This window comes from Cherax quadricarinatus, chromosome 27 (genome assembly GCF_038502225.1).
Source record: "Cherax quadricarinatus isolate ZL_2023a chromosome 27, ASM3850222v1, whole genome shotgun sequence".
NCBI lineage: Eukaryota > Metazoa > Arthropoda > Malacostraca > Decapoda > Parastacidae > Cherax > Cherax quadricarinatus.
Genome location: NC_091318.1, coordinates 33,343,889 through 33,359,204, shown reverse-complemented (window position 1 = coordinate 33,359,204; position 15,316 = coordinate 33,343,889). Strand labels below are relative to the sequence as shown.

At 42.7% G+C, this 15,316-nt stretch overlaps 1 protein-coding gene across 2 annotated transcripts in view; it reads left to right on the top strand.

The window, feature by feature from the left end:
- LOC128691076 (irregular chiasm C-roughest protein) overlaps nucleotides 1-15,316 on the top strand; it is a 203,809-nt gene that overhangs the window by 16,095 nt on the left and 172,398 nt on the right. For both annotated transcript variants that reach the window (XM_053779871.2, XM_053779870.2), the window contains exon 3: nucleotides 9,315-9,541. In XM_053779871.2, coding sequence (XP_053635846.2) covers nucleotides 9,315-9,541 — 227 coding nt within the window. The remainder of the gene's footprint in view (nucleotides 1-9,314; nucleotides 9,542-15,316) is intronic.

The following is a 15,316-nucleotide window of genomic DNA, read 5'->3' as shown; positions in this document are numbered from 1 at the left end:
AGGCACTACACGAGTCTATATACACAGGCACTACACGAGTCTATATACACAGGCACTACACAAGTCTATATACACAGGCACTACACAAGTCTATATACACAGGCACTACACGAGTCTATATACACAGGCACTACACGAGTCTATATACACAGGCACTACACAAGTCTATATACACAGGCACTACACAAGTCTATATACACAGGCACTACACAAGTCTATATACACAGGCACTACACGAGTCTATATACACAGGCACTACACAAGTCTATATACACAGGCACTACACAAGTCTACATACACAGGCACTACACAAGTCTATATACACAGGCACTACACAAGTCTATATACACAGGCACTACACACTACACGAGTCTATATACACAGGCACTACACTAGTCTATATACACAGGCACTACACGAGTCTATATACACAGGCACTACACGAGTACACAGCCACTACACGAGATTATATACACAGCCACTACACAAGTCTATATACACAGGCACTACACTAGTCTATATACACAGGCACTACACGAGTCTATATACACAGGCACTACACAAGTCTATATACACAGGCACTACACGAGTCTATATACACAGGCACTACACGAGTCTATATACACAGGCACTACACAAGTCTATATACACAGGCACTACACGAGTCTATATACACAGGCACTACACGAGTCTATATACACAGGCACTACACAAGTCTATATACACAGACACTACACAAGTCTATATACACAGACACTACACAAGTCTATATACACAGACACTACACGAGTCTATATACACAGACACTACACAAGTCTATATACACAGGCACTACACTAGTCTATATACACAGGCACTACTCGAGTCTATATACACAGGCACTACACAAGTCTATATATACACAGGCACTACACGAGTCTATATATACACAGGCACTACACAAGTCTATATACACAGACACTACACAAGGCACAACACAAGTCTATACACAGGCACTACACGAGTCTATATACACAGGCACTACACAAGTCTATATACACAGGCACTACACGAGTCTATATACACAGGCACTACACAAGTCTATATACACAGGCACTACACAAGTCTATATACACAGGCACTACACGAGTCTATATACACAGGCACTACACGAGTCTATATACACAGGCACTACACGAGTCTATATACACAGCACTCTAGTCAAAATACACAGGCACTACACTAGTCTATATACACAGACACTACACGAGTCTATATACACAGGCACTACACTAGTCTATATACACAGACACTACACGAGTCTATATACACAGGCACTACACGAGTCTATATACACAGGCTAGTCTATATACACAGACACTACACGAGTCTATATACACAGGCACTACACGAGTCTATATACACAGGCACTACACAAGTCTACATACACAGGCACTACACAAGTCTATATACACATGCACTACACAAGTCTATATACACAGACACTACAAGTCTATATACACAGGCACTACACAGTCTATATAAACAGACACTACACGAGTCTATATACACAGGCACTACACAACTATATACACAGACACTACACGAGTCGATATACACAGGCACTACACGAGTCTATATACACAGGCACTACACAAGTCTATATACACAGGCACTACACGAGTCTATATACACAGGGACTACACACTATATACTACACGAGTCTATATACACAGGCACTACACGAGTCTATATACACAGGCACTACACAAGTCTATATACACAGGCACTACACGAGTCTATATACACAGGCACTACACTAGTCTATATACACAGGCACTACACAAGTCTATATACACAGGCACTACACAAGCCTATATACACAGGCCCTACACAAGTCTATATACACAGGCACTACACAAGCCTATATACACAGGCACTACACAAGTCTATATACACAACCACTACACAAGTCTATATACACAGGCACTACACGAGTCTATATACACAGGCACTACATAAGCCTATATACACAGGCACTACACAAGTCTATATACACAGGCACTACACAAGCCTATATACACAGGCACTACACAAGCCTATATACACAGGCACTACACAAGTCTATATACACAGGCACTACACAAGCCTATATACACAGGCACTACACAAGTCTATATACACAGGCACTACACAAGTCGATATACACAGGCACTACACAAGTCTATATACACAGGCACTACACAAGCCTATATACAAAGGCACTACACAAGTCTATATACACAGGCACTACACAAGTCTATATACACAGGCACTACACAAGTCTATATACACAGGCACTACACAAGCCTATATACAAAGGCACTACACAAGTCTATATACACAGGCACTACACTAGCCTATATACACAGGCACTACACAAGCCTATATACACAGGTACTACACAAGTCTATATACACAGGCACTACACAAGCCTATATACACAGGCACTACACAAGCCTATATACAAAGGCACTACACAAGTCTATATACCCAGGCACTACACTAGTCTATATACACAGGCACTACACGAGTCTATATACACAGGCACTACACGAGTCTATATACACAGGCACTACACAAGCCTATATACACAGGCACTGCACGAGTCTATATACACAGGCACTACACGAGTCTATATACACAGGCACTACACGAGTCTATATACACAGGCACTACACTAGTCTATATACACAGGCACTACACTAGTCTATATACACAGGCACTACACTAGTCTATATACACAGGCACTACACTAGTCTATATACACACGCACTACACTAGTCTATATACACAGGCACTACACTAGTATATATACACAGGCACTACACTAGTCTATATACACAGGCACTACACTAGTCTATATACACAGGCACTACACAAGTCTATATACACAGGCACTACACAAGTCTATATACACAGGCACTACACTAGTCTATATACACAGGCACTACACTAGTCTATATACACAGACACTACACGAGTCTATATACACAGGCACTACACTAGTCTATATACACAGGCACTACACTAGTCTATATACACAGACACTACACGAGTCTATATACACAGGCACTACACTAGTCTAAATACACAGGCACTACACTAGTCTATATACACAGACACTACACGAGTCTATATACACAGGCACTACACTAGTCTATATACACAGACACTACACGAGTCTATATACACAGGCACTACACGAGTCTATATACACAGGCACTACACTAGTCTATATACACAGACACTACACGAGTCTATATACACAGGCACTACACGAGTCTATATACACAGGCACTACACAAGTCTATATACACAGGCACTACGCAAGTCTATATACACAGGCACTACACAAGTCTATATACACAGACACTACACGAGTCTATATACACAGGCACTACACAAGTCTATATACACAGACACTACACGAGTCTATATACACAGGCACTACACAAGTCTATATACACAGACACTACACGAGTCTATATACACAGGCACTACACGAGTCTATATACACAGGCACTACACAAGTCTATATACACAGGCACTACACGAGTCTATATACACAGGCACTACACGAGTCTATATACACAGGCACTACACGAGTCTATATACACAGGCACTACACGAGTCTATATACACAGGCACTACACAAGTCTATATACACAGGCACTACACGAGTCTATATACACAGGCACTACACTAGTCTATATACACAGGCACTACACAAGTCTATATACACAGGCACTACACAAGTCTATATACACAGGCACTACACAAGTCTATATACACAGGCACTACACAAGCCTATATACACAGGCACTACACAAGTCTATATACACAACCACTACACAAGTCTATATACACAGGCACTACACGAGTCTATATACACAGGCACTACATAAGCCTATATACACAGGCACTACACAAGTCTATATACACAGGCACTACACAAGCCTATTATTATGAACACAGGTTATGAATGGCCTGTGACCTGGTCGTAACGGGTTTTGGAACAAAATGAACTCAGCAGATAGACTTAAACTTGTATTTCCATCACCAGATATAATTTGCCAGGTATTTACAAGTATGTACACTTATGCACACTATGTACAGAGATTGAATAGCAATTGAAAAGCAAAAGCCAGAAAGAGAGCACCGTACTCAAGCAGCAGGTAGGCAAGTCGGCAAAATGCTGACCGCGAGTGAACCACGTCGCCTCAGCACTGTACCGACTCGTCTGTGATTGGTCAATGAACCTAGGTACTGTTTTAATGACGGGTGTCTTAATAATCGTTAAACTCTTAGCACCCGGTTCGCTGGTTGGGAGGCAGCCTATATGGGAGTGTGACATACGCCGAATAAATTGTAATGTACTCTTTGTATGCCACACCTACATACACAGGCACTACACAAGGCTATATATTCAGGAAGTACACAAGTCTCTATACACAGGAAGTACACATGCCTATATACACAGGAAGTAACACAAGCCTATATAAACAGGAAGTAACACAAGCCTGAAGATTGAGACACTTATGCAGCATATGGGAATCTTTATTCAGGAAACGTTTCGCCACACAGTGGCTTCATCAGTCCAATACAAAGAGGAAGGCGTAAGGAGAGGAGGAGAATGAGGTAATGAGTCCCTCAACCTGGAGTCGATGTATTCAGTCCATCAATCTTGATGGACTGAACACATCGACAGGAAGTACACATGCCTATATAAACAGGAAGTAAGACAAGCCTATACACAGGAAGAGCACACGCCTATAAACACAGGAAGTACACATGCCTATATACACAGGAAGTACACAAGCCTATATATAGGGCAACACACTAAAACCACAAGACTTTGAAAAGGCAATAAATGACATGCCCATGCACTTTGCCCCAGGCTGAGACTCATGGAACTCCTTGTTCATCAAGAACTGCAAAAAGCCCCTGTCACGTGCCTTCAACATTCTATGGAGAGGGAGCATGGACACAGGGGTCATCCCACACACACTATAAACAACAGATATAGTCCCACTCCACAAAGATGGCAGTAAAGTAGTTGCAAAGAACTACAGACCGATAGCACTAACATCCCATATCATAAAAATCTTTGAAAGGGTTCTAAGAAGCAAGATCGCCAACCACCTAGATACCCATCAGTTACACAACCCAGGGCAACACGAGTTTAGAGCAGGTCGCTCCTGCCTGTCCCAGCTACTGGACCACTATGACAAGGTCCTGGATGTTGTAGAGGATGAGATTAAGACACATGTGCAACATCTGGGTATCTTTATTGTAGACGTTTCGCCATCCAGTGGCTTTATCAATACAAATTCTAGGACATAACTTGAAGACAGTAGAACTATGTACAGAAGATGAGGTAATAAGTCCCTCAACCTAGGAGTAAGTGCGAAGAGCACCATAGTCGTGGAGATTCTGAAGCAGAAGAAAGGATCCTGGCGCTTATATAGTAACGTCAGGTGTAGCAGACGAGGGCATATTCACTGGTAGGCGGGATTCCCCAGTGGAAGTAGGTCCTTCCCAAAGAGATGGGTTAGTTGTAGTAGTAGTTGTCGTAGTCGTGAAGGTTATGTACATGTCCTCAGAATTAAGATTCCATGATGTTGCAGTGTCTGACAAGTTGTGTACGAATGGTATATAATACCGACAAGATGAGATTAAGACACATATGCAACAGATGTTGCATATGTGTCTTAATCTCATCTTGTCGGTATTATATACCATTCGTACACAACGTTGTAGAGGATAAACAAAATACAGATTTGCAAAAGCCTTCATCAAGTGTGACCATGTTGTAAGAGAACACAAAATGCGTGATAAAGGAATAACAGGAAAAGTTGGTAGATGGATCTACAACTTCCTGACAAATAGAACACAAAGAGTAATAGTAAACAGAGTAAACTCCCAGACAACTACAGTGGAAAGCTCTGTTCCACAAGGCACAGTACTCGCTCCCATCCTATTCCTCATCCTCATATCTGTCATAGACAGAGATGTAAGCCATAGCTCAGTGTCTTCCTTTGCGGATAACAACCGAATTACCATGACAATGACCTCCATCGAAGACACCGCGAGACTCCAAGCAGACATCAACTAATTCTTCAAATGGGCCACTCAAAATAATATGAAGTTCAATGAAAAGAAATTTCAGCTATGGAAAACTTGAGGAAATTAAAACTGTATCAGGGTATACAAAAAATTCTATCCATTCAATAGTGCGAAAAGTAATGTGAAGGACCTGGGAGTGATAATGTCACAGGATCTCGCCTTCAAAGACCACAACAATGTATCTACCGCATCTACTGGGAAAATAATAGGATGGATAATGAGAACCTTCAAAACTAGGCTGGACCACTGCTGTACACTAACTGCCCCATTCAAGGCAGGCGAAACTGCTGACCTGGAGAGTGTACAAAGAACTTTCACGGTACACATAAGTACGATTAGGCACTTAAATTACTGGAAACGGTTGAAGTCCCTTGATTTGTATTCCCTGGAACGCAGGCGAGAGAGATACATGATAATACACACTTGGAAAACCCTAGAGGGACTGGTACGAAACTTGCACACGAAAATCACTCCCTATGGAAGCAAAATACTCGGCAAGAGATGCAACATTTCCCCAATGAAAAGCAGGGGCGCCATGAGTACACTGAGAGAAAACACAGTAAGTGTTAGGGGCCCAAGACTGTTCAGCTGCCTCCCAGCATACATAAGGGTGATTACCAATAGGCCCCTGGCTGTCTTTTTTCAATATCGGAGTGAAAACAACAATAACGGCCATCTTGAATTTCAAGGCGATCCTGGTCTGGGGTTACAGGGAGCCTCTAGTTCTAGTAAGTTATTCGAGGCTCACTCTGAAACACTAAAAAAAAACTTGTTAGGATCTTATACAAGCTTTGGCTTTGGCTTAATGCTCTTGGACTGTAGTTCTTACGTTGGATTCCGTATGGCTAGAAGTAACAGCTTGTTTGATCAGGCCCTGGTCCACCCTGAGGCCTGGTTATGGACCAGCAGCAGGGCAGTTTGACCCCTGGAAATCCCTCGAGGTAGAGAATGTATGAGTGAAGGAGTGTGGAGGAGAGACCAAGGAATGAGTGAAGGAGTGTGGAGGGGAGACCAAGGAATGAGTGAAGGAGTGTGGAGGGGAGACCAAGGAATGAGTGAAGGAGTGTGGAGGAGAGACCAAGGAATGAGTGAAGGAGTGTGGAGGGGAGACCAAGGAATGAGTGAAGGAGTGTGGAGGAGAGACCAAGGAATGAGTGAAAGAGTGTGGAAGAGAGACCAAGAAATGAGTGAAGGAGTGTGGAGGGGAGACCAAGGAATGAGTGAAGGAGTGTGGAGGAGAGACCAAGGAATGAGTGAAGGAGTGTGGAGGGGAGACCAAGGAATGAGTGAAAGAGTGTGGAGGGGAGACCAAGGAATGAGTGAAGGAGTGTGGAGGGGAGACCAAGGAATGAGTGAAGGAGTGTGGAGGAGAGACCAAGGAATGAGTGAAGGAGTGTGGAGGAGAGACCAAGGAATGAGTGAAGGAGTGTGGAGGAGAGACCAAGGAATGAGTGAAGGAGTGTGGAGGGGAGACCAAGGAATGAGTGAAAGAGTGTGGAGGGGAGGCCAAGGAATGAGTGAAGGAGTGTGGAGGAGAGACCAAGGAATGAGTGAAGGAGTGTGGAAGAGAGACCAAGAAATGAGTGAAGGAGTGTGGAGGGGAGACCAAGGAATGAGTGAAGGAGTGTGGAGGAGAGACCAAGGAATGAGTGAAAGAGTGTGGAAGAGAGACCAAGGAATGAGTGAAGGAGTGTGGAGGAGAGACCAAGGAAAGAGTAAAGGAGTGTGGAGGAGAGACCAAGGAAAGAGTAAAGGTGTGTGGAGGAGAGACCAAGGAATGAGTGAAGGAGTGTGGAGGAGAGACCAAGGAAAGAGTAAAGGTGTGTGGAGGAGAGACCAAGGAAAGAGTAAAGGTGTGTGGAGGAGAGACCAAGGAAAGAGTAAAGGTGTGTGGAGGAGAGACCAAGGAAAAAGAGGAGATAGACACAAGATAGAGAATAATACCACAATGTTATCTTATACTGTTGCATCATTTATCAAAGTAATTAATACTTTTAACACTCCTCTCCCTTCCTCTATTATTCTCATCCTCCACTCCTCATACTCTTCTTCTTCCCTCTTTCTTACTTCATCCTCTTCCTCACACACGTCATTGTGTAGGGGTAAAAAAATAATGCCGGAAATATGAGATGAAATATTTTGGTGTGAAATGCGAATAGTGATTTTTTTTTGTTCTTCTCTCCCCTGACTTTTAATTATTATATATAGTTTACTTGTTCACATTTGTCTCCTATTTTCAGCTCGCTGTTTCCCTTCATTCCTTCGTAATACTCTCTCTCTCTCTCTCTCTTTCTCTCTCTCTCTCTCTCTCTCTCTCTCTCTCTCTCTCTCTCTCTCTCTCTCTCTCTCTCTCTCTCTCTCTCTCTCTCTCTCTCTCTCTCTCTCTCTCTCTCTCTCTCTCTCTCTCTCTCTCTCTCTCTCTCTCTCTCTCTCTCTCTCTCTGTCTATCTATCTATCTATCTATCTGTATCTCTCTCTGATTCTTAATATATTATTTCTTTTAACTTTTCTTGATGTGAGCAAATTAATAAATAACAAAAAGGCACAATACCGTGACTGGAACGATACACAAATAACCCGTACATAAAAGAGAGAAGCTTACGACGACGTTTCGGTCCGACTTGGACCATTGACAAAGTCACACTTTGTCAATGGTCCAAGTCGGACCGAAACGTCGTCGTAAGCTTCTCTCTTTTATGTGCGGGTTATTTGTGTAGTGAGCAAATTATTTAATAAAATTTCCTCACTGACTTTGTGTAGACTCTGCTGTTGAACTTCTATCAATGATTTTATAAGCTTAATCTGGAGATACTTTCGGTAGATCTCAGTAGTGTGAATCACTCACTTGTTTCAAAACTTACAAATTAGGCTCGAACTTACGTCGTGTGATCGCGAGACAAGCACCTCAGCAGCCATCCAGAGAGGAACAGCATCCTGAAACAAAACCTTGTTAAACCTTTCTGTACTCTGATGGGTCTCCTAAGACAGCAGATATATATCTTTAATTAGCATACGATAATTAAACACATGTCATTACTTTTCTATATGTTTTAATAGTTTTTATTCCAGTAGTGTTTCTGGTCCAAGACTGGACCGCTGCTGCGATTATCACTGAACCATTAAGCAGTGTGAGCTGTAGACTGCTGCTGACTACTCCCTTCCTACAGGAGACTTCAGCCTGAAGATACAGCCGGTGTTGTTGGAAGATGACTCGCTGTACCAGTGTCAAGTGAGTGCCAGTGATGGAGTACCTGGCATCAGGTCCCACCCAGCGCGTCTCACTGTCTATGTCCCACCTGACCCGCCTCGGGTCAAGCCTCCCATTCTGCGAGCAACAGCCGGGATGACTGTTACCCTCGAGTGTGAGAGCCGTGGAGGACGACCCCCGCCAGAGGTAAGAGGTTAGCTGCAGTAGTGACAGGTCAAGGTAGAGCAACAAATGACAGGTCAAGGTCAAACAACAGCTGACAGGCCAAGACCGGTAATCAATTGACTGGTCAAGACCAGGTAGGAACTGACAGGTCAAGACCGTGCAACAACAGACAGATCAAGGTCATGCAACAATTAACAACAACCAACAAAAAATTGTCGTCACTTGTTGGAACTAAGGAATTGTGACGAATATCCTACCCACACACACATACATGTTAAGAAGTGTTTCTTTAGTCACAGAGTTGTCAGGAAATGGAATAGTCTGGCAAGCGATGTAGTGGAGGCAGGATCCATACATAGTTTTTAACACGAGGTATGATAAAGCTCATGGAGCAGTGCGAGAGAGGACCTAATAGCGATCAGTGAAGAGGCGAGGCCAGAAGCTATGTATCGACCCCTGCAACCACAAATAGGTGAGTACACACACACACACACACACACGGGACAACGCGTGGGTCAGTCACAACATCAGTGCTCTGTGAATTTAAGTGTTTTGAATGATACTTAAGGTCATTAAGTGAGTCAGGGTAGTGAACAATCCTTGAAGTGATATACAAATTGCCCTGAGCAACGTCAGTGTGGGCAGATCCACAATTTATAAGTGAATTTCAAAGAGATATTTGGTGGCGCAAGTCAGAGTGGGCAGGCCTAGTGTGCTCCAGGCGAGGTTGCCACATGTGTCACCCAAGAAAGACAATAAAGTGAAATAAATGTGTGACCTGTGAAAGAAGTACAGTGAATAGGTTATATTAAATATCGATAAGAAACAGAGGTGGATATACGCCAGGACATTACAACAAGTTGGGCAATCTACAGGCTGCTACAGACTGCATTGCAGGTATCTCACCTCTTCGTGGTTATCAGGGAGTCGGTGTGAGTTCCAATTAACCGCCAAACTGTTTGTGAATGGTCCAACTCTCCTAGTACGATAAAGAATAGGTTATCTACCTCCCTCCCCACACACATACATACACATACACCCAATCAAACACACATCACAAACAACCACACAGAAATACATAAGTTTTTCATTCTGTGGCACCCAAAAAAAATGAGTTTCCAGAGAGCAAGATAGAAAACCGGGGGACTAGAGAATAAGTTTGGGAAGGAGGACTGGGTAGCAGAGCTCATGAAAAGGGAACATGGGTAGGGAAGGAAGCTAAAGAGCTTAGCAAGAAAATAGAGGCAAAGATAGCTGCAGAGAGAAGGAAGTGGGAGCTGCAAGTCACAGCAGCAGAGGCTAAGATACAGAGATTAGAAGAGGAACTGAAAAATCTGAAACAGCCTAAAGAACTAAAGAGCAATGTGGGCATGAAATCAGAAACTGCTACCTCAGTCGCAAACGAGGCAATTGTATGGAACGAAAGAGTGAAACTATATGCAGAGGCCCTCTCAAACCATCGTGGAGCCCCAGAAAAAAAGAGGATCACATCAGGAACAATCGAGGAGGCTGTAGAAAATGAAAGAGCTAAACTATATGTAGAGGCCCTAATAGACTACAGTGGTGCCCAGGGAAAGCTGAGAAGGGACAATGACAGACCACTGAGCCCAGGGACAACACATAGTGAAAAGATTGAAAAAAGGAAAGCTGCAATGGAGGCAACTAAATCGAATCAGGGGATACATAGGGATATGCAGTGGGAGAATGAGACGGAGAGATCAGTGTCTGTTTATGGGTTCCAGGAAGTTGATGGAGAAACTAATGAAGCAAGAAGACAAGGGGAAAGAAAAATGATTGAAAGCATCACGAAAGTAGTAGAAGATGACTTGACCCAGCTGGCAAATTTTCTGAGAATAGGGGGCTATGCCAGTCAAAGTGATTTTCAAGGATCCTGCATGAGAAAGCACAGCTAAGGGATGTGTTGTCAAATCAGAGGGTGTATCTCGACTGCAACAGAAAATGAGAAGAAAGGCGGAAACTGAAAGAAAGGGTACAAAGACAAAAGGGGAAAGAGAGGGAAAGATGGAGATGGACAGGAGAATCCAGCATCAGGAGGAAGATCAAATACAACCTCCCTCACATCCACCTACAGAAGTGCCATAACCAGGACAACCCCAATGCAACCAAACATTCTAACCTAAAACACACATGCTATGCCCAATGCCCCCATCCACTTCATTACAAACTCCACCTTCACAGCAACCGGCCAGACCACAGTTTTAGAAAAAAAAGTCGAATGTTTGGTTTACAAATATAGGAGACATCCGCAGGCATAATAGCACTCACAAAAGTGAAACTCACCAAGATGATAACAGATGCAATCTTTCCACCCAGATATCAAATCCTGAGGAAAGATAGAGGGAGCAGAGGGGGAAGGAGGAGTTGCACTGCTCATTAAAAACCGGAGGGGATTTGTGAAAATGGAAGGAATGGATGGAATGGGCAAAAGAGACTACATAGTAGGAATAGTCCAGTCTGGGAGCCATAAGGTGGAAATTGCAGTGATGTACAACCCACCACAGAACTGCAGGAGGCCAAGAGAATAATACGAAGAGTGTAACAGAGCAATGGTAGACACACTAACCGAGGTGGCCAGAAGAGCTCACATGGGTAGATCAAATTTACTAGTTATGGGTGATTTCAATCACAAGGAGATTGACTGGGAAAACCTGGAGCCCCATGGGGGTCCAAAAACATGAAGAACCAAGATGATATATGTGGTATTGGAAAACCTCATGCAACAACATGTTAGAGACACTAATATTCATATTGTGTAGTTCGGACATTAAGGATATCATGTACGAAAGGCCCCTTGGAGCTTGCGATCATGTGGTTCTGTGCTTTGAATACATAGTTGAGCTGCAAGTGGAGAGGGTAGAAGGAATAGGATGGGAGATGCCAAACTAAAAAAGAGGTGACTACACAGGCATGAGGAACTTCCTGAAAGATGTTCAGTGGGAAAGAGAATTGGCAGGAAAACCAGTAAAAGAAATGATTGATTACATGACAAAATTCAAGAAGGCAGAGGAGAGGTTTGTTCCCATGGGCAACATAAATAATGGGAAGACCAGAATGAGTCCTTGGCTCACCCAAAAGTGTAGGGAGGCAAAAAAAAAAAAAAAAAAAAAAAAAAAAAAAAAAAAAAAAAAAAAAAAAAAAAAAAAAAAAAAATACAGAAGATGAAGGACCCAGGAAAATAAACAGATTAGCCGAAGAGCCAGAAACGAATATGCATAGATAAGAAAGGAGGCTGAGCGACAATACGAAAATGACATAGCATCGAAAGTCAAGTCTGACCCAAAGCTGTTGCATAGCCACATCAGGAGAAAAGAACAGTCAAGGACCAGGTAATCAGGAAGGAAGGTAGGGAGTTCACAAGAAATGACCAAGAAGTATGTGAGGAACTCAACATGAGATTTAAAAATGTATTTACAGTGGAGACAGGAACGTCTCCTGAAGTCAGGAATAGGGAGGTACACCAACAAGGGATACACCAACAAGTGTTGGATGAAATACACACAACCGAGGAAGATATGAAGCTGCTATGTGAACTTGATACCTCAAAGGCGGTGGGACTGGACATCTCTCTGTGAATCCGTAGAGAGGGAGCAGAGATACTGTGTGTGTCACTAACAAAAATCTTCAACACATCCATTGAAACTGGACAACTACCTGAGATATGGAAGATGGCAAATGTGGTCCCAGTTTTTAAGAAAGGAAACAGACTCGTGGCATTAAATTAGAGACCTCTGTCAATGACGGGTATAGTATGCAAAGTCATGGAGAAGATTATCAGAAAGAGATTGGCAGAGCACCTAGAAAGATCAAGCTTATAAAAGACAACCAGCACGGTTTCAGGGAAGGCAAATCCTATGTCACAAACCTGCTGGAGTTTTATGACAAGGTAATGTAAGTAAGACATGAGAGAGAGGGGTGGATAGACTGCATTTTCTTGGACTACAAGAAGGCCTTCGACGCAGTTCCTCACAAGAGGTTAATGCAAAAACTAGAGGATCAGGCACGCGTAACAGGAAAGGCAATATCTGACGGGAGGGAACAACGAGTCATGACACGTGACAAGGTGTCAGAGTGGGCGACTGTGGCGAGCGGGGTTTCACAGGGGTAAGTCCTAGGACTTGTGCTGTTTTTGGTATATGTGAATGATATAACGTAAGGGATAGACTCGGAAGTGTTCCTGTTTGCAAATGATGTGAAGTTAATGAAGAGAATTAAATCGGTCGAGGATCAGGCAGGACTACAAAGAGACCTGGACAGGCTACAGGCCTGGTTCAGCAACTGGCTCCTTGAATTTAACCCCGCCAAATGCAAAGTCATGAACACCGGGAAGGGCAAAGAAGACTGCAGAGTATAGGCTAGGTGGCCAAAGACTGCAAACTTTACTCAAGAAAATAATCATGAGGTGTGTATAATACCGAGCTCATCTCCTGAGGGGCACATCAACCAAATAACTGCTGCAGCAATGGTCGCCTGGCAAACCTAAGAATAGCGTTCCTACACCTCAGTAAGGAATCGTTCAAGACTCTGTACACAGTGTACGTCAGGTCCATACTGGAGTATGCAGCACCAGTTTGGAGCCCACGCCTTGTCAAGCACGTCAAGAAGTTAGAGAAAGTGTGAAGGTTTGCACTTTCTCTAACTTCTTTTTCTAACTTCGTGTCGTAGAGGTCTGAGCAAAGCTCAGACCTCTACAACACAATTGCCATCAAAGATTTGTTAAGTTATACCATGAATTAAAGAAAGATCCTGGACTTCACCTTACGAAAGAGAAGACAAAGCAAATACGTTAGTATCTATGGACAAGGTAGATTATAGGGGAAAAATATGTATCGTATTAGATGGGTCAGCCATTGATGATTGATGCTGTTCACTATTGTTATATTTTAATGAGAAGGAAGCTCTAAACCTGTAGAGGTTATGTAGCGCCTGTGGAATGGAAGGTATTGAAATTCGGTCCAATCAAGGGTAAGATACGTCCTGTTCCTTGGATCAAGAGCCTCTAACCATTTTTCTACTTAAGATTCTCTACAATCATTTTTTTTAAATCCCAGTCTGAAGCCGATCAGGAAAAATAATCTGAAATTGACCTGATTCCAACGATTCCCATTAATTAATTATCTCGGTAAATTTTCAAATTTGCACCTATACAGACTAAACTCATGAGTTATCGTTACTTTTACTATTATTACTATTACTATTGCCTCCATTCATCCTTCATTCCCCTTTTTCTTCCCCTCTTGGTCCCGTCCCTGTCCACCTCGCCTATATACACTGGCTTCCTCACTCTTGTGTTAGTGTTCCAAGTCGGACCGACACATTATCGTAAGCTTTTCTTTCTCCTGTGTGAGGGTTATTTGTTTATTAATATAGAATGCATCGTCAATATTATTTTGAAGGAAATCAGGAAACCATTCAAAACTATATGCCACTATTTATTCAATAAAATTAGTAAATAGGGACTTATGTCACCCAATGGCAAGGTGAGGCTTAGTTTCGGGAAACTGCGCCATTGGTCAAAATTTGAAGCCAATCAGGTGACTCTTTCTCCTTATGGATTTCGACGATTACAATTTTATTTGCTATTTTATTGCATCAGCAAATTTACCTGCATGGAAATGGAACTTAATAATTTTGAAGCCATTCAGAAGAGGTAAACTGAAATTTATTTAACGTGTATAAAACTCACAATTTTATACATAAAATCGTCAAATCTGCCCCTAAACATCTGGATTTCACTCTCCATCCTCATTATATTTTCCAGTACATTTTATGAATGTT